The sequence below is a fragment of the Triplophysa dalaica genome, chromosome 1, assembly GCF_015846415.1.
Source record: "Triplophysa dalaica isolate WHDGS20190420 chromosome 1, ASM1584641v1, whole genome shotgun sequence".
NCBI lineage: Eukaryota > Metazoa > Chordata > Actinopteri > Cypriniformes > Nemacheilidae > Triplophysa > Triplophysa dalaica.
In genome coordinates, this window is record NC_079542.1 from 7,016,493 (window position 1) to 7,035,164 (window position 18,672).

The 18,672-nt window shown below is 38.4% G+C and overlaps 1 protein-coding gene across 13 annotated transcripts in view; it reads right to left on the minus strand.

The window, feature by feature from the left end:
* Nucleotides 1-389: 389 nt before the first annotated feature.
* The window catches only part of mical2a (microtubule associated monooxygenase, calponin and LIM domain containing 2a), a 38,006-nt gene continuing 19,723 nt past the window's right edge, over nucleotides 390-18,672 (minus strand). The window contains exons 6-30 of one of the 13 annotated variants that reach the window (XM_056744745.1): nucleotides 17,297-17,452; nucleotides 16,343-16,443; nucleotides 15,735-15,992; nucleotides 15,518-15,633; nucleotides 15,214-15,340; nucleotides 14,671-14,761; nucleotides 13,670-13,817; nucleotides 12,666-12,865; nucleotides 11,691-11,788; nucleotides 11,491-11,562; nucleotides 11,260-11,406; nucleotides 10,911-11,018; nucleotides 9,985-10,218; nucleotides 9,657-9,764; nucleotides 7,089-7,184; nucleotides 6,669-6,806; nucleotides 6,489-6,566; nucleotides 5,421-5,533; nucleotides 5,221-5,293; nucleotides 4,425-4,529; nucleotides 3,342-3,522; nucleotides 2,660-2,736; nucleotides 2,211-2,571; nucleotides 839-887; nucleotides 390-603 (exon numbers count right to left, since the gene is read on the minus strand). In XM_056744745.1, coding sequence (XP_056600723.1) covers nucleotides 841-887; nucleotides 2,211-2,571; nucleotides 2,660-2,736; nucleotides 3,342-3,522; nucleotides 4,425-4,529; nucleotides 5,221-5,293; nucleotides 5,421-5,533; nucleotides 6,489-6,566; nucleotides 6,669-6,806; nucleotides 7,089-7,184; nucleotides 9,657-9,764; nucleotides 9,985-10,218; nucleotides 10,911-11,018; nucleotides 11,260-11,406; nucleotides 11,491-11,562; nucleotides 11,691-11,788; nucleotides 12,666-12,865; nucleotides 13,670-13,817; nucleotides 14,671-14,761; nucleotides 15,214-15,340; nucleotides 15,518-15,633; nucleotides 15,735-15,992; nucleotides 16,343-16,443; nucleotides 17,297-17,452 — 3,233 coding nt within the window. In that variant the 3' untranslated portion in view covers nucleotides 390-603; nucleotides 839-840. Of the gene's footprint in view, nucleotides 888-2,210; nucleotides 2,572-2,659; nucleotides 2,737-3,341; nucleotides 3,523-4,424; nucleotides 4,530-5,220; nucleotides 5,294-5,420; nucleotides 5,534-6,488; nucleotides 6,567-6,668; nucleotides 6,807-7,088; nucleotides 7,185-9,656; nucleotides 9,765-9,984; nucleotides 10,219-10,910; nucleotides 11,019-11,259; nucleotides 11,407-11,490; nucleotides 11,563-11,690; nucleotides 11,789-12,665; nucleotides 12,866-13,669; nucleotides 13,818-14,670; nucleotides 14,762-15,213; nucleotides 15,341-15,517; nucleotides 15,634-15,734; nucleotides 15,993-16,342; nucleotides 16,444-17,296; nucleotides 17,453-18,672 lie in introns of those variants that run through there. The other 12 variants (XM_056744757.1, XM_056744735.1, XM_056744753.1 and 9 more) reach the window with 12 other exon arrangements.

Sequence of the window (18,672 nt, forward strand, 5' to 3'; positions counted from 1 at the left end):
AGTTTGTATAATTTATCATGTAGTGTCTGACCTCACCAACAAATCTTCTTATCTTCCTCGTGTCCAGCTAGAAAAAGGGTCTCATTCAGGGTTACCCTGAACACTTATCAGCACTTAAAGGATCTTGAAAGAATTTTTTTCTCATCCACTTGAATTTGGTATTGGAAAGAATGCTAAAGAGTTTGTCCGATGAGATTCACCAGAACACTGAGCTAGATTTAAGATTACAGGATGCTTTACGGAGTTTGTTTTATCATACAAATAGTGTTTTGACAATGGCTTTTAAATTTAAAAACAGTATTCATGTATAAAGTCTTCAGTGTCGTATTGTATTTATAAAAACAGATATCAGCTATACAGGTTTGCACATCTGAGAGAACGATAAGAACTGCAAAGTTTACATTTGTTTATTGTACTAGTATGGCTTAATATAAATAAAACACAAACACCTTTTAAATTGAAAAAATACAGCATAAAAGTCTTCAAACTATTTTATAGCACATCTAATAAAAGGTGCTACTTTAACTTAAGGTCATCACGGTACAAATGACCCCTGTTTTTTTTTCATAAAAGCCCCTTTGTGTTGGATTTTGAAAGCCACCGCTGAAACAGAAAGAAATTAAGCAGAGATCGAATGAGCAAATCATTTGCAGGGCTTGAAGACATACAGAAAAATTAAATGACAAAAAGATACAAGAATCAGCGGCAGGCGTTCAGTTTCGTGCAGCGTGCATTTCCACAGCAGTTAACACTTCAGGTTCACACGTGGATTTACAAGGCACTAAAGAGAGTGAAATGCTAAACAACGTGCACGTGAACTTGTGGTTGATCACCTTACGTTTAGCACGAATCAGAATCAGAAGACACAGTGGCGAGGTCAAAAAGAACTAAAAGTGAATCAGAAAAGAGAAACGTAAATGTATAGAGATCTCAAATGCAGCCTGGACAAAAAGTGTTGTGAAATAATGCATGAAAAAGCATGCAGTGAATGTTTTGTTTTAATGGCATTACAGGATTAATATCACTCATACCACCAGAATCCAAAATATTAACAAGAAACCTTCCAGTGTCAATAAAAAGCATGTTTACCATAAAACTACATTATTAATACTTTTCAGTAAATCCTGGAAAAATCTGTGCAATTATTTTGCACTTCGTTACTGTAAATGTATTACTGTAAATTGTAAAAGTACAGTATTTATGCTGCCTGCGGGCAACATGTTATAGGTAGCAAATATCACCGCAGTAATAGTCCAGTGAATCTATTGAAAAGGAACGCATATGAAATAAGTATTTCTGTCATTTGCACATTCTTGTTTTGAAACAAAAGTTTCCTTATGGCTTGTTTTCCACAGATACTTCAATATAATCTGATGCAAATCTGAACAAGAAGTGTATAGGTGGATGTCTGAATGTGATCTAGGCGACAATAAGAGTTTTCATCATCAGATTGCACCAGTACATGTCCCTTAGTTTGTGTAATTGCATTTACAGTAATGAACTTACAACAAAACCAAAAATCAAAAGCACATGTTTACAAATAGGACAGATTAAAAAAAAGAAGAAGACTTTTTCATGAAAGATGTGTACGTGAATAAAAATGCAAGCTATAGCTTTCTGATTATAAACACGCCAAGATGCCTACAGCTGTAAGTACAATGCCGTAAATGCTATTTTAGTTTTTCACAAACTGAGAGATGAATCTTGTTTTGTTGCCTTAACAACTGTACAATCCAAATCATAAGAAGTGTAAACATTGAAGGAGAAAGTGGCATCCATCGACGTGAAAGATTAACAAAGCGGACGAGGCGCTTTTGCAGCTTGATCAGTCACGGTTTCGTAAATTTGCATAAACACAGAACATTCATAAATTATTAAAAGCTGAACGTCATCGTGTGCATATGAAGGCAGCTCACGCATTAAAGTGCATTTTCTTTTAACCAAACTGAAACCTTTGCAACCTGAGAAAGGCTTCGGTCCTTTTGTACACCCTCTAAAACAAGCTGCTAAACTTGCACTCTCCTTTACAAAAGTTCAAACTTTTAAGTTCCTAAAAAGTAAAGAGTTCTGCTACTTTTTCCTTAAATGTTAAGGTCTTTTACTTCCGCAAATGCTTACAGTTTGTTTCAGGACACATATACTTGAAAGCCAAGGGCACTGCTGTTTCCATGCTAACCCAATACGTTTGTCTTACATTAAGACCCACTGACCCAAGTGCTGCTCCAGCCAGTGCTGTATAGGCTGAAGATTGAGAGGTTCGGCCTCTCCGTACGTTTGGAGCACCAGTTCATGCAGAACCCCGAGCAGAGGCAGGCTCACAGTGAGCAGCTCGTAGAGGAAGACGTAATCCTCCGCATTGTCCCTCATGTGCTCCCCTGCCGCACACATTTTCCCATGCAGCCAGTTAAACACACGACGGGGTGCAGAACACACAGTCTGGCTCACGTGCAGCGGCCAGCGCACACCTTTCTTCAGCAACGAGGACAGGGTACCTGGAGGCTCGCTCATGAGATGATTCTCATCTCCTACTGGACTCCAGCTAGAGTTGTCGTGAACTCTGTCATCAATCGTCTGGGGGAAAAAAATGAGAGGGAATGTACTGTAAGAAAATGTGGCAAAAAAGAGGAGACAAAGGACTGTAAGGATGAGGCGTTATTACTGTATGTAGGTTTTGCGTCCCTCCGTTCTTAACCAAGGATTTCCGTTGACCAAAGTGGAGTTTGCAATACAACTTTTCTACATGAGAAAAAATAAAAGCAACACGTGACAACCTTTTACTGTAAGAGTTGACCACATTTGATAATATAGTGACAGTATAGCTTGGGATTTGAAAGGAGTGTTAACATGAGTCAAGAAAGAGTGTAAGTTGTGGTATGTTCCTCACTGTTCCACATCAAATACTAGTGTGTGGTCTTTACAAGACTTAAGGTAGAAAAGTCACAGGAGTTACCTTTCAAGTTTTTTTCATCCACTTTCATTGTATGGTAAAAAGCAGTGTAACACTTTAATACTGCTACAGTAATAATGTGGTGACATCTATTTATGTATTCCATAGAAAAAAACTGGTTTTAATCTGTAACTTTTGCCTCTCTATCACCATCTCTGTTTGAAACAGTGCAGGTTACTTTACATGCCATGTACCCATCAGCTCAATTTACAAATCAATATCATAAGCATACTGTCGTGAATATTGGTAATGATACAGTTTGCACACTGGTACTGTATAAACTTGCTTAATAACTGATTTTTTATTATTTTTAACCCAAAAAGCGACAAATTACATCGTTTTTATTTTAATTGAATACTTTATTGGCACAGTGTTACAGGTATTTTTGAAGTACCTTCTTGTGAGTCGAAGGAGTGTCTTCCCTGGCACAGTGGAGCTCTGCAGGTATCACAGCGGAAGCATTCTCTGTGAAAGTGGAATCCCTCCGCACTCAGTCTCTCTACTGCAAACACCCGTTTTCTGCACACGTGACAGACGTCACCCAGACTCTGAGGAAGCTCCCTTCTGAAGGATGGCTGGGGAAAAAAAAGAGAGAAGTCTTGGGTAAGATTGTGTTAACCGAGGCATGCTGATGTGGGAGTGTAGAAGGAAAACTGTGGGTGCAGTTTACTGGGACTGTTAATATAAGCAAGCCAAACCCTGAGAAAAATATCCACGTTGACAGGGTCACTACAGAGGTGGCCATGCTAAGATTGTGTCACATAGAAACAAACAGTAATAACATAAAGTGAATGTCAAATGCAGATCCTTTTAGATCTCTCAACAAAATGCACAATGGTATCTTCCTTCCATAATCAATCACCTATTTAAAACAATAAAACATAATTTTATCATTTATTTATCCACATGTTATTAAAAACCTGTATACGTCTCTTTTGTCAGTGGATAACAAAAGAAGATATTTTGAGAAATGTCTCGGTGGTTTTGTGTCCATACAGTGGAAGTCAATATCGTACAACGTTGTTTAGTTATCAACTTTCTATAAAATGTCATCTTCTGTGTTCAGCAGAAGATGGAAAATCATACACGTTCGCAATGACAAGAGGTTAAATTAATGATAACAGAATTTTAATTTTGAGGTGAACTATCCCATTAAAATCTTAAAAAAACATTTATTTCTGAAAAAGGTTGAATAACAAAATTATGAATAATCTTTTATGGTTATTTTAAATAATCATGAATAACTAAATTATGACTGCATTTGCACAAAAGAAACATTATATCTATCCATTATATATATATAAGTAAATGTGAGAAGAAACATGATATAACCGTTCCATTTACCTTTAAATAAACAAATACAGTAAATGCAAAAAAAAGACCACATAGATAAATGAACTTCCTTCTAGATTAATTCTGATATATTTGCTTTCAGTCCAGATGAATCAAATCACCATACAGTTGTGTGATGGCTTACCGGAGTGTCTGAGTCACTTTTCTTGGGTCTATGATCATTTGCATACAGATCGACCGGGCTATCTGCCCTGGCACCCACAACCAGAGACACTTTTTCTACTGTGCGCTATCAATATAGGAGCAGAAAAAGAAAGGGGAGAAAAGAAAATAAAACAGACGGATAAAGTGATAGAAAGCAAGATCATGCTGGAAGAACATTCAAGAAGACAGAACAACGTAATCAGACCGCAAATGTGATTATTAAGATACAGCACATTCCAGATCTTATCAAAGACATCAGATACATGCCTGAGATGTCTCACAATGCTCCAAACACAGACAGCTCACTAAGTTTTGAAACAGAGCCCACACGTCTTTTATTTAGAAATAAGAGGGTTGTTAGCAATTATGAGAGGTTTTTCTAACAGTTAATGGCAACTTGGAACTGTTTGATGGGTGGAGCAAATGTTTCAGGTCAAACATCTGGCAACAGAAGAGAGGACGCCTGCTCTCTCTCTCTCTGTGGTCATTGGAGATGTATGGACGTTTACAGCCAACCATGTGTTTTACTGGCACATTGTCTTTACAAAACCAACCGTGTGCATAGAGACAGTCAATAAGAGACAAAGACATCAAAGAAAGATGCCGCAATGATCACAGCAGCAATCTTACAGATCTAAAAACTCATCATCCATGCCGGAGACAAACATCACTTCATTGACACTGTCATGTGTATTCAAAACCAGGATTTTTATCTTTTTTAGTAGTTTGTGTGTGAACTATGCCTTTATATCAGGCTGAGGAATATAAACACTCACCATTTGTGAGTTACTATTTGCTTCTCCGTGTATGTCTATGCCATTAAGTCGTGTGTCTGGCTTTGATTTACAGCTTTAAAGAAACATGAGGACAGAGGAGTGAAATGAAACATTCATAAAAGCATGTTAATAAGAAACGATTCTACAAGAACAAAATCAGGACATTAAGGATGAGCAGAGACGGTGAAAGGCTTTATTACCTTAATAAAGAAGTGGATGAGAAAGTAAAAGAAAGGTAGTGAGCAGCAGTGCATTCTGGGATGGGGTGAAATATTATGGAGTTAGAATGAAGAGGTCGGAGGGCACGAGTTGTCTGTTCAGAGCATAGATGGAGAGAAACAGATTAAACAACAGAAAACATGATGGGTTTGCAAGATATGAGAGCCGGAGTTTGTTAATGAATACTTAGCAATTGTTGCCAATTGTTTATTTGATGGTAAAACTCAATGCACCATAAAATAATAAAGCTACAAAACACAAACATGCTTTATTTGTAAAGACAGAGGTCACACCAAAATATATAATTAACATTTATTTACCCTCATGTTGTTTACAACCTGTACTCAACTCGGTGAAACACAGAAGAAGATATTTTGAGAAATGTCTCTGTGGTTTTATGACTATACAGTGAAGTTGATGGCAGCCAATGTTTTTTGGGGTTATCAATGTTCTTCAAAATATCTGTTCTGCAAAAGAAAGTCATACAGGTTTGGAATGACATGTGGGGGAACAAATGATGAAGGGGGAGTTGAACTATCCCTTTAAGATGTTGCTCTGATGCTTTGTCATTTGACTTAGGAAACTCAGTTTCGTTCTGAAGTCTAAAATGAGATGCTGTGCCACTATTTAACTGCAAGCACAAAGTAAAAACTTGTTCATAAAGTTCCAAGGAAAGGTGAGAGCAAGCAGTCTTAATATACATTTTCCCCAAATTGGTCTGATATAATTTAAAAATTTTTTTTTGTAAATCTACAATTTCTGTTAAGTAAACTTTAGACATAAACATGTATATAATATAGTAATATAATAACTTATCAACATTATTTTATAAATATCAGGTGGTGGATCTTTGTAACAAATTTGATTTCTAATTGGTTAAACTAATTATATTACAATACATTTGTTAAAAGTAAGGCTCCTTAAAGGCTCTATGTCAAACTGTATGGTTCCATATAGAACAAAAGATTAAATATTTAGTAAGCCACATATCTAAACACAGGTGGTTTATCGTTGCACACAAGACTGCAATTATATTTCTTAACACTCACCAGAAGAGATGTTTTCACAGTTTCACTCTGTGTCTCTTGTTTAAAACGTTGCTCTTGTAACGGTTTGGGTCTAGGTATCTTAATAACACAGATTGAATAGAAAAGAAAGAGAAGAAAGAAAACACTGAAATTAGTTCAGTAGTGGTTGTAAGGGTGTTTAGTCATTTCAGGTGTCCCTACCTGCTTCAGCAAAGAAGAGGGATGGGAGGAAATGAGAGGAGGACAGGAAGTAGCGGTGCATTGTGGGAGAGGGTGCGAGGGGGTGACTGAATAAATGATGTGAGAATGAAGAGCAGAGGACTCAGGCTGTGAAAAAGTCTTGGAGTGAAAAAACTATATGAATTAGTAGCAGAATGAATGGCTGACCAAATAAACTCTTAAAGGTACACTGAAAAACGAAAGTCTGTCTTATGAGTTACTTTTTCATTCGCTCTTGTGCTCGACGACAGAATTTCCATATTTGGGTAAACTATTAATATTTATATTATGTGCATATTTACACGTTTATCTACCTTTTCTACTGATACGATTATAACATGTTGATCACTGCCATGGTGATAGAGATTTAAAAAAATGCGTATTGTTGAAGCATAGTCTTACTGTATTATGTGCTTTAAGATGGTGATCAGAATCATCAGATACCTTCTCCTGAGTTTTCAAGAGTTTGGTTTCCTTTGGCAGAGCTGCTTTGTTTTCCTTTTGCACAGAAAAATAAGACCTGTTTTGACTCAACTAAACTCACAAATCAAAACGTGCATTCCATATTAGAGAAGTGATCTCAACATGTTATCATGTTGAAATTATCCTGTGCGAATATGAGATGATGAACGAGTCTCAGAAGCAATTGTTGCAATTGATGCAAACAAAGCTCTCACCATCTGCAAGCTATTTGCTTGAATCTTTATCTCCTGTCCACAAAGATGGGTTTCTAAGTGCAAGAATCTGTTAGTCTTGTTAAGAGTCGCATGCAAGAGGGATAGAAAAGAGCAGGAAATGAAAATGATGCAATAAAGCTGATAAACAGATCAACACAACCTCAGAGCAAAAAAAGCTATTATACGATGTGACTAATTTTGCCCAATTCATATGATTCGTACGATCTCATTCGTTAATTTTTGTACGATTTGCTATCGCATCAGTAACATAAGTTTTTTTTTAGTAATCGTATGTTTTTGTACGATTTAAAATGAATGGATTCATACGAATAAGCAATCTCGTAAAAAAGTTACAAATTCATGTGAGATCAGGTTGAACAGACACGCAGAATTAGATGATATTGTGTTAAATGATGAACATCCGTAAAGATTTCATGTTACGGATTACTTGTAAGTATTTCCTATTCTACATTTATCAGAGTCTGCTGACTTGCATTGAGTTCTCAGGTTTGTTCTGTGTTCTGCAGATGAAATAAAATAGACACACAAGACAACTGTAGACATACAGTTAGTGTGACTTTGAAATTAATCTTCATGGATACCATATCTTAAGTCTGAGATATACTGTAATGCTGGGTTCGCACCAAACGTGGATAAGCGATTTGCGTAAATTACATTCAAAGTCAATACAAAGACGTGAATAGCGGCAGGCGCTGTGAACGCACGTAAACCGCGTCTTTCAGGCAAAATGAAAAATGACAACTTGAGCAAGAAATTTGAGCAAAGAGCTCATTTACACCCACTATTAGACACTCCCCATCGCGTGATGTTTTTTGCGTCAATCACACAAAAATAACGAATAATGCTGTGTTCACACCAAACGCGAACAATCTCGTTCCATGCTCTTTGTTATTTGTCATTTTAGTGACGCGAACTGACAAATATTATCCACCTTTGCGGAAGAAGATATTGACGCCTAATCGCGGCACCCCATTCGTGTCATTCGCATCACCTGCCGCGAGTCCGCGTCTTTGCGGAATATGTATATAATTTACGCAAATCGTTTATTCAAGTTTGCTGTGGAATGCGATTGTTAGCGCTTGGTGTGAACGTAGCATAAAAATTCTAAGATATCTTGTGTAAAATCAAGAAACCTGTGAAATATGTGAGCGTAAAAAATATTAACACCACAATGTAGCCGCATTTAGAGGCATTGACAGGCTGAAATGTTTTCAAAAGCTAAATGTGCTTTAAGGTTTCCAAGAAATTACAAGGCGCTGCAACATGCCCACGCTATGATGACAGATGATGACAAAACCCAAAGCCTGCATGAAACCAAAGGAATGCATGCAATCTGAGCCATCTTCACATGCATACGTGTGACTCTCATAATACATAAGACACAAAACTGCAAAACACATTTAGGCATTTCAGTCACGCTTAAATACGTCTGACAGTCATTGCATTAGATAACAACACATCGAACAGATTCAAATTAACTTTAAAGAAATATATCAAGTAAAATACTTCTCAAAAGAAGTTTGCTTTGAATTATAAAGCAAACATTGGTGAAACATATCCATACAGTAGTTGATGGTTGAACTACACCTGTATTTGTTAGGACATCTGATGGGAACTGACTTTATACAGATATCAATAATGCTTTTGGGAGCAGATGGTAAGACGTAGTTGCAGAATGTCCCAGAAAGTGAAATTAGTTCTGAAAAACAGTTCCAGCACCGATGCTTTCAGCTGGTTTGAATCAACTTTTACTACAACTACATTTGGCTCAAGAACTTGGAGCCACTGTACATTATAACAAAACTGCATATTACTGCTAGGAAATATAATAAATGCAGAGAGAGCGTTGGATTCATCGGTGGACATCTGGACTGTTGGCTATTCCTAATGCGTGCAGTAATAAAAAAAGTAATAAAAGTAACGTTCTTCCCACACATTTATTCAAATGCTTACATGAGCACTAAGCAGCCTGAGCATCTTTAAAGAACCTGGAGAGCCGTGTGGAAGTCCTTAATGAAAACATGTATTCCTTATTATTCCTTCTAGCGCGTTTTTACTGGAAGTGATGCCTTCGTGAGTTATACAGGATTCAGGGTGTATAACGTCCCGATTTGACCTACATCTGTTCTGCTACAGGGAATATGAACCACTGTATGGAGGAGTGGTGGGGGGGTGCGGGAAGTTAATTACTCAGTACGTGATGATATCTGCAAAGACTGCAGGTGCATGAAATGATGGTCAGTCGCAAGGCAAGCAGCACAGCTGTAGTCACCTGATGCTGAGAAGCAGTCTCACTGGAGAACAGCGCGCTCAGATGGACACCTTTCTCCTTTATGTTTTTCGCATGAAACTCTCTGGCGTTTTCAGTCTGGGCTTTCCTCTGAGCGTGAATGTGGGGAAAGACAACAGCAGGAAAGAAAAGGCAAAGAATAAAGAATGTGCCTTCACTGTACTGTCTGATGTTTCCTATCCAGCAACACATCTATATAATTATTATAGGCATAATAATTTTCCCTAAATATGACATAAAAAAGAGAAGAAACAGAAAAAAAGGAAAAGAAAGAAAATGGCTAAGAGATGGAAGATAGGTGACTTTTCACCTGACTGATCTTATCTTCCACCTTCTGGAGGCGCTGGAGCATTTCTTTCATGGCCAGCACTGTTGAACGGCGAGTGTCGGCATATCCAGACCCCGAGCTGGCAGTGGTTTCTGCCTCTGACTGAGCGTGTGAGTGTGTGTGGGTCGGTTTCCTCCGTGGATTCAGAGGACTGGAATGAAGTGAGGGGAAGAGAGGAGCAGATTGCTCCTGACTAACACGGGAAACGGATGGAAACTGTGAACACACAGCACATGTGGGCAGCGCTCACTGATAACGCAGTCTCACAGATAAAACCTCTTGGGCTTGAGATTTAAAGGATTTACTGTTAAGCCTGCTAAGAATGTTTAAAGTACTGTAGTGGTACAGACAGTAATACTTTGATGTATACTTTGAAATCGAGCATTATCATGCCATGGGACGGAATTATAGTTAGTTAAAATAAAAACTTCAGATTAAACTGAGGCAATGAAATAACCAAATAAATAATAAAAAAAAAATGGTATAAGGGATAGGCAACATTAATAAAAAATTATCATTAAAAGACAAAATCACATAACTAAATTGATGAAAATGAAACAAAAATTATGTAAAAATAAAAACATAAAAATGAGAGTCTAAATATTAATAAAGCTACAATAAAACTTAAGGAAAAAATTACTTTACCAAAAAGAATACCAAAGTATTACACGTTCAAAACATTACTTCTTAACATTATGTCAAAAACCATGTTATTTCATGGTATTCTTTGGTAAGTGACTTTAATCATTAAATGATTTAACTGATCTTAAATACTAATATAGGTCATTAAAAGGAAATACAGTATGCCATTACAAATACTACAGTAGTGTAGTTGAAGCTGTTACCACGGTACTTTACTAAATGTGATGTTTGTTTTAGTTACTATAGATTTATTTTGGGGGTTGTACCTGATCTTTAGGGGGTGGGGGAACTTTGTTCTTGATAATGTTAAAGAGAGGGCTGTCAGTCATATTTGAGGATGGAGGTCTCGGAGGGCTTTCAACATTAGACTCAGTCTATTATCATTAAATCCGGAGCAGTTTCACAGATATGATGTGTTGCCAGTGTCAGCGTGACAGGTGGAAGAAAAGAAGAGATTATTGGTGCGAGAAAAATTGGAAGGAATAAATGGGAGGCAGGAGGAATGACTCTAAAAAGTAGGGTTGTCCAGGGGTTTAACTCACGGTAAATCAGTTGTTATAGGAAAACATCATGTAAATCCTCAGAGGTCAAACAAAATGATGGTGTAGTCTTTACCTGCCTGCGAAGAGAGCAACCGCCTGTGTTGTTGTCAAACTTCGCCAGTAGTTGAGTGGCCATAAACTTGACCCTGTTTTCCTTCAGCTCCAGCCCCTCACTGGCTAGGAAAGACCTCTGATTAGAGGACTTGGTTGTGGCAGAGACCTGGCAGTGAAACAGCCCAATCAGAACTTGTTTCTGATTTAATATGCTTTTATGTGCATTGGTGGCTTTTCAGGTGTATCTGACCTCTTCTAAGCAATCAAACTTCCGTCTTCTTTTAAATACAGCATCACTGTTCACTTCCACCTTTTCATCATTCTAAGACAAAAGTCAAATTGATTTTAGAAATAAATCATGCTTTAGCAAATACAGAGAAAAATCAGGTCAACATGAACAAAGTAATCCTGAAGGCAACAGTTTTCAGGATCTCTATAAATAAGGTTTACCTTCGGTATGCGTTTTCGAGGCTGCAGTGACTTGTAAACGGGTCTGGGAGAACTTGAGGAACATTTCACATTATTTGCATCTTCCTCATGCTTTGAATCTACAAAAAAAAGCACACGACAGAAACATTTGCATGGCTTTTCAAAAAAAACAACAACATAAAATGAGCATCTAGTAAATACCTTTAAAATACAACACTTAAATTATTATTATGAAATGGTAGCCTATGTAATAACATTTAAGAATTCATTTACATTTATTTACAAAGCTGTAGTGGAAAACGTGTTGCCTAATGATGCCATACAAATGATGTAATTGAGCTGAAGGCAGGCTTGGCACAGGTGTTCTGTTGATGCGTTACGCCATTTTACTTCTGGGCCAGACAATGTGTTATGTACTACATTTACTGCCTAAAGCATGGATTTGCAGGGCGGTAACCTGCTTCAGGGCAGACGTGCATTCCTAGCATGACTGAGCGCAAGGCTGCATGAAAGACTTGAATAACACTGATGTGTTTTAGTTCAGGAGGCCAGAAAGATGTTTCTTTTTTGTGGCTTTCTTTTAAAACATTGTGTGCTTCTATAGTAGACACACCTTATGCCAACTCAAGCAGGTGAAAAACGTGCTTAAAGCAGATAAGAGGTAAAATGCTGGTAATGTTTTAACACCTCGAGTGGGCATAAGGTGAGGCTCCCTACACATTATAAAGGCCCTAATGGTGCATTTAGCAGATCAAAATTCTTAAAATATTTTTATGACTTTTAGTATAGCTTATGTTTAAACTAGTGTGTTCCGAAACATTGACAAAATTCATATTTTGAAGATTATAACACTTCCCACCAATAGGGATCAACTATTATTATGACATCATTCAGCTTTTCACCAAAACTAAGGAAAATCAAATGCTATTGGCTGTTTTAAAAGGGGGAGGGGCCATTGATCCTATTAGCACTGTGATGAAAGAATTAAGGGTTTACCTGTAGGAGGTAAAGGTGTACCACGAAACAACTCGTAAAACTTTGAGAGGTAGGCGCTCATGCTGGTCTTGTCTGGATCCTGACTTGAGACCAGGTCTTTCCCAGTGATAAACGGCTTTATGCCAAATTCCCTCTCGGACACGTCAAAGGCCAGCTGAAGGTTTTTGGCGCAGTCTTGATGTTTCAGAGTGTCGAAATCGCTGCAGGAAATCAGGAGATAAGAGAGAACGTGACATCTCAGTAACTAAGGGTGATCTTAAGTTATGAGCGTTCCCTGTTTTTAAAGCTACTTCTGACAGTCCATAGCCTGACAGACATGACAAACGGCTCTCGATGAAGCGTGTGAAAGGTTGCATATGGTTATTGAACCATATTGAAATGACAAAGTACTGTGGGCTAGAAAGAAAAAAGAGCTTTAACATAAAAATGAATTCCCCAGAGGTCAAAGTGCTGTTCACATGTGCTGATCAAGTTTAAGATTACACTGTAACTAAATGTAAAGGCAAAAGCTAATAAACATATTTAGTGTTGACCGGAGCGGTTGCCAACACAAAACATGATTTGTGGGAACGTCAGCCGTCAGACCAAATATTTGTTGAATGTGTTTACAAGTTCATTCCATTGCTAATGTTTCATGTGTTTAATGAACATCGTGAAACTGTCACTTACAGTAAACTATACTGTTTGTTAGGAATTGTCATAGGCTTCCTTTTATGAGGGTAAATAAAGGCATTAAGGCATCTTTTTTTTGTTCAAAACACATGTTCAAAATGTTTTACAGTTAATACAATAGTGCATGACTACCCTTCGGAAAATAAATTATGGTTTTATTCTAGATTACCATTTTATTAACGCAATTTAACTACAAATACCACGGTTAAACTTGGTTATTGTGATGAGACCATAGTAAAGTTGTGATTACTAAATAAACCCTCCTCCCAAAAATATGAATACTATATTTAAACCCCGGATAATGCGATGTGCAATGTGAAGAATCAGCTCACATAAGCTGCGGTCTGAAGCGATGAATCAGTGCACAGAGAGCCAGGCCACTCGTCCAACAGGAAGTGAGGTCAGTTACATTCACACCCCTGTAGCCGTCAGTCTGCTTCTGACACCACGTCAATAATCGACTGGGCCGGATCTCAGACTCTGTTAAAAACACAAATGAAAGTCAAGGTGATGGTATTTCTATTTATAAGGTGTGGGAACTGTGTCAGACTGACAGCTTACAACTGTTCAAAAACGCACTAAAGTCACGTGTGCAGGCGCACAATAGAGAAGCATGTGACGGTATGACTTATAATGACGTTGGGAAATAGCAGCATGACTACATCCCTTAAATTGTCTCTGTGTGTTCATCTTTTTCTATTTCCTCCTAAGAGGCAGATTTAGTCAAGCCAAGTAGTACTGAAGTCTGTCTGACACAGAGTCGAATGGGCAAACTAGTCCCTCTTAAAGAGACAGTACACTTAAAAATCGCTCTTTTTAATACAACCAAGGTGGTAGTTAATTGTGAAGCTTCAATAATATCATAAAACAGACAGTAAAAGCATGCCATATGACTTTTGACCCTAAATTCTGAAAATCTTTTTTTTGGGGTGAACTGTCCCTTTAAGAAGGGGTACATAGAGCATTCCTTACTCCGGAGAGAGACTGAAAACTGTAGGGGATCAGTTCAGGGTACTACATTTCTAACTTTGGCTCCGCTGTTAATAACAAATCTCAGACTGGGTTGAACTCCCTCAGCTGAGATAAATTCTGCCTCTCCCTGAACGTGCCACATCACAGGAGCAGCGCACACTCTCAAAGTTTTGAGAACAGAAGCCGGCTGTTATCTGCCAGAGATCGGCGTGCTGTAAACACGTTCAGATTTTGACTAGAGTGACACGCTTCTTTTGACATGCAAATCTCAAGCCGCAAACACCAACCAGATTTAGACACCAGACTGTCCACTTAACATTGAAAGAGTAAAGCGTCAGACTGATTGGAAGGTTCTTCTCACCTCGTCTGGCCAGGTTAACAGGGCGTCGTATTGTGGCGGCCCGTTCCAGAGAGCACACCTTCATCTCTCCACAGATGTAGTTGCTGCGGACCTGCGATTGAAAAGATAACAGTAGTTCATCCGCATGACAGTGACCTAAAACCAGTTCCGGCTATGAAATCGGATTGGATGAGTAGTGCTCAAAGCAGATATAGACCACTTTGCAAGATGTAAGAACTGCATCACAAGAACATCCGGTTGAATGTTTTTATTTTACTTTTATATATAATTAAATCTTAAAGATATTCATTTAACATTTTGATTTGGTTATAAATGCTCTGTTGGTTGTAGTCTGTTTCGGTGTTGGTGCAGCGCTGTACGTTTTCCAAATTGGTCTATATTCACACATTGTTGAATCATAATCATAACTCGAAAACACACGATTTTAGTTTTTTCTATGATTATTAATAAAAATGAATTATTATGAATATCGAAGTTTGTGTAGTTTTGTGTATTATTGCCGTAATGTCAACGTGATTTACACAAAGTGTGACGTCATCTCACCTGGTGTGGCCTCACACAGGTTGAGTTGAGGTTTGGATAGCGTGTTCCTGGATCTATGGTGTACAAATCAAAGTTTTTGGCAATGTTCTCAGGTGTTGTCTGAGGTAGCAAACGGTACAAACTCTCCCTGAAAAAACAAACAAAAAAAGCCTATTAACTTCTATTATATGCCTGTAAATATAAACATAGAGTAAACAAATTTGATATTGTGAAATACAATCTCCAGAAATTAGCGTAGAAAAACATCTGTTTAACTTTGTGTTTGTGAGCAATATTGTTTGGATGTTTCTGCACTTTCACTGACCTCTCTGCCAGCACATCAAGGGGACTTCTGCCCTGTGCCCAACTTTTTACCATCCAAGCTGTGTCGAAGGCCGCCAGGAAGCCACGGGCACATCCAGTCCCCATAGGCCAGAAAGGCTACAGAAAGACGCAGCCGCATGTTCACAGTTATCAGAATCTTACAATATTAATTATACACAGACAATAAGTAGAATTGCACAATAGTGTAATCTCCTCACCTCTAGAAGGCTGTCTCCCACAAGTGCCACCAGTACGTTTCGCCCGAACCGCTCCCTGACCAGAGCAGCGTTCTCTGAAGCACACATGCAGGTGAAGTCAAACATGGCCACGTCTGGCTGACCGCAGGGGTTCGTGGCGTAGTCCAGAGTGGGCAGCTGGTAGTGGGTGGCGTAATCTGCAGCTTCTCGGGCGTACGCAAGCAAAGCCTCCTGGTCGACATTCTCACTGTTCAGTAGTGCTTCAGTATCAATGTAATCCTGAAAACATTAAACGGTCACCCAAGCAGTCGATTTCTTGCACTCAAGACTCACTCCATGAATCAAATCTGTACTGACTGTGCGATTTCAAATGTACGTCAGTGATGAGGCCTTAGTACCAAGAGTAGTCTACTAGAGAGCTTTTGTTTCCATGTTTATGGGACTGTGTGCGTTTATTAGGCAGATAGAGACAGAACACAGATTGTACGCTTGTGAAATATTGTGATGTTTATGAGTCTCGGGTTTCATTGTTTTGTCTTTGGACTTTTGGTCAAAGTCGCTCCTTCTTGCAAAAAGTTAAGACAAAGAGTTCAATCAACACATGACACACATGAAACCAACAAACTCACATGAATGATGACACCCTTGTCCAGCAGGCTTTGCTTCTTCGCTGTCATGACGAAGTAGTGCGTTTTGTCTTTGTAGTAAACAATGTTCTCCAGATCGATGCCTGCACAAAAGACAAACTCATGATCTGATCTGTCAGAGTCAGAAAATCTCATTCATTACGTAAAATGAAAGACACAGTTCTCCTGAGGTCACCTTGAGTAAGTGAGGATTTAACAAGAATTCAGCTTTAAAGGAATAGAAGTCATGGCAGGTACACAAAGCTAATGTACTTTTGAATGGTGGAAGTTCATAATCCCTTCAGGGATAAACATTTACATTTTAGTGACAAATCATGGTTAGAGCAAGATAACTGAAATATGTCTGTTCATACCTCCAGATAACACTGTTTCAGTTAAGAAAAACATTGTGAGAAATACAAGGAAATGCCCAGCTAGCACAACAGAGCTCTAAAAACATAATGTCCCACAAATATGCAAATTCTGTAGATTTTATTTTCGTTGAACAATTTAATTTTAAATACAAAGTTGTGATTTGTAGAGGGTTGAATAGTTGGGTTAGATTACTCAGGGACAATCTGCATACATTGCTTTCTTCAGATGAACACAGAGAAAGATATTTGGAAGAATGCTTTAAACCAAACAGCTCTTGGACTCCATTGAGTACCATAGTAGAAAAAAAATGCTTTATAAATTCCTTGTTGTGTTGAACACAAAATAAGAGATTTTGAAGAATGTAGGAAAGCAAGAGTTCTAGGGCACTTTGACTACAATTGTCATTTTTCCAACTAGGGGAGTCAATGGATTCCATGAACTGTTTGGTTACAAGCATTCTTCCAAACATCTTCCTCTGTGTTCATCAGAACAAAGAAATGTATACCGATTTGGATTAACTCCAGGGTGAGTAAACGATGACTCGTTTTTTTTTTTCTGGAAATCCTGGTGTATTTTTCTTACCAGTTTCCTGTCTGAGATCCAGAAAGAATTTCTGGTTGAAGATGAAGGCGACTCCACTTATCTCCTCCACCTTCGCCTCAGCTGTGGTGTTTCTGTTGTTGAAGTTTGCTGTTATGGCAATGGCCAATTTGCCTCGGAATTCCTTTCTCCTGAACCCTGATAGAGAAAAAGAGAGAGAGCGAGAGAGAGAGAGAGAGAGAGAGAGAGAAAGAGAGAGAGAGAGAGAAAGAGAGAGAGAGAGACAGAGAAGGTGGGGGGGTTGCAAGAGGAAAGAAACCAAAATAAAGACAATTTCCTGTAGAAAATGGAAAGGGTGTGTCATGTTGCCATGATGTTACTAGGGTTTTCTGGGTGGTTGCTTTATGGGCCAAGCATAAAGAGCCTTTGCCAAAAATGATATTCTTATCTCTAGATATGGCTCATTCCTACTAGGATATTTGACCTACCTAACCATCAGCCAACCACCATTGTAGAATTCAAGACATTTCAGTTGGTAAAAAGATTAACAGGTTTGTTCACACAGTACAAATTGAGCAAATACATTTTTGGATACGGCAAATGCTACAAACTCTCTTTAGAGTGCATTCAAATAATTGTCTAGGAGAGAATGGCAGAAGACAATGAAAAGACTGAAGCTAGTGTAAAATACACCAGTGTATATTAATCCAGAGGAAATCTGCCACTTTTCCCAAATCAAACACCTGTTATTTGAAGCTAAAAGCAGCTTGATCTCTGATAGTCTCGTGTAAATACTTAAATCTGAGACTAGATCTCTGATGCTCACTCAGGCTCACTCAAGAAGGAAAACGCACTTAATGTCTTTATCTTACACAACTAAAGAGTGACAGCAAACATGTCCTTCCTGTCTGCTGAAAGTAACAGTGCGTTTCAACCAGACGTGACGCTACAAGCTTCAGCGGCTGACATTGATCGATGCGCTGTGTTTGAAGGAGCTCCTCATTACCTCACAGGATGGGATAGAGGGGGGATAGTACAATTGCCTCTAGTCTCTCATCATGCAAAATTATGTACGAGACTCACAGGGCTTCTAAGAAACAGACACATATGATTATGGATCAGAAGCATCCTATTTCTGTCATGACTCTTTCATCGTCTGCATTACTTTCCCTGGACGCAGCTTCTTTCCTCTGACTGCTGCTCTGCCTCAAACTGGGATAAATTTAACTTTCCCCAGACGTCCTGAACTAGCTGACTTCATGTCCAAAACAAGCGAAAAAAGCCTCTCCCTGAAGTAACTCATAATTGGGCAATGAGGTAACATAGCTTGGAAAGGCCCACAAATGGCCTTTTTTGGAAAATGTATCTTGTTAGGGAAAACTGGAAAGATGACAAGCCTAGAAAACAGTCCAAGGCAT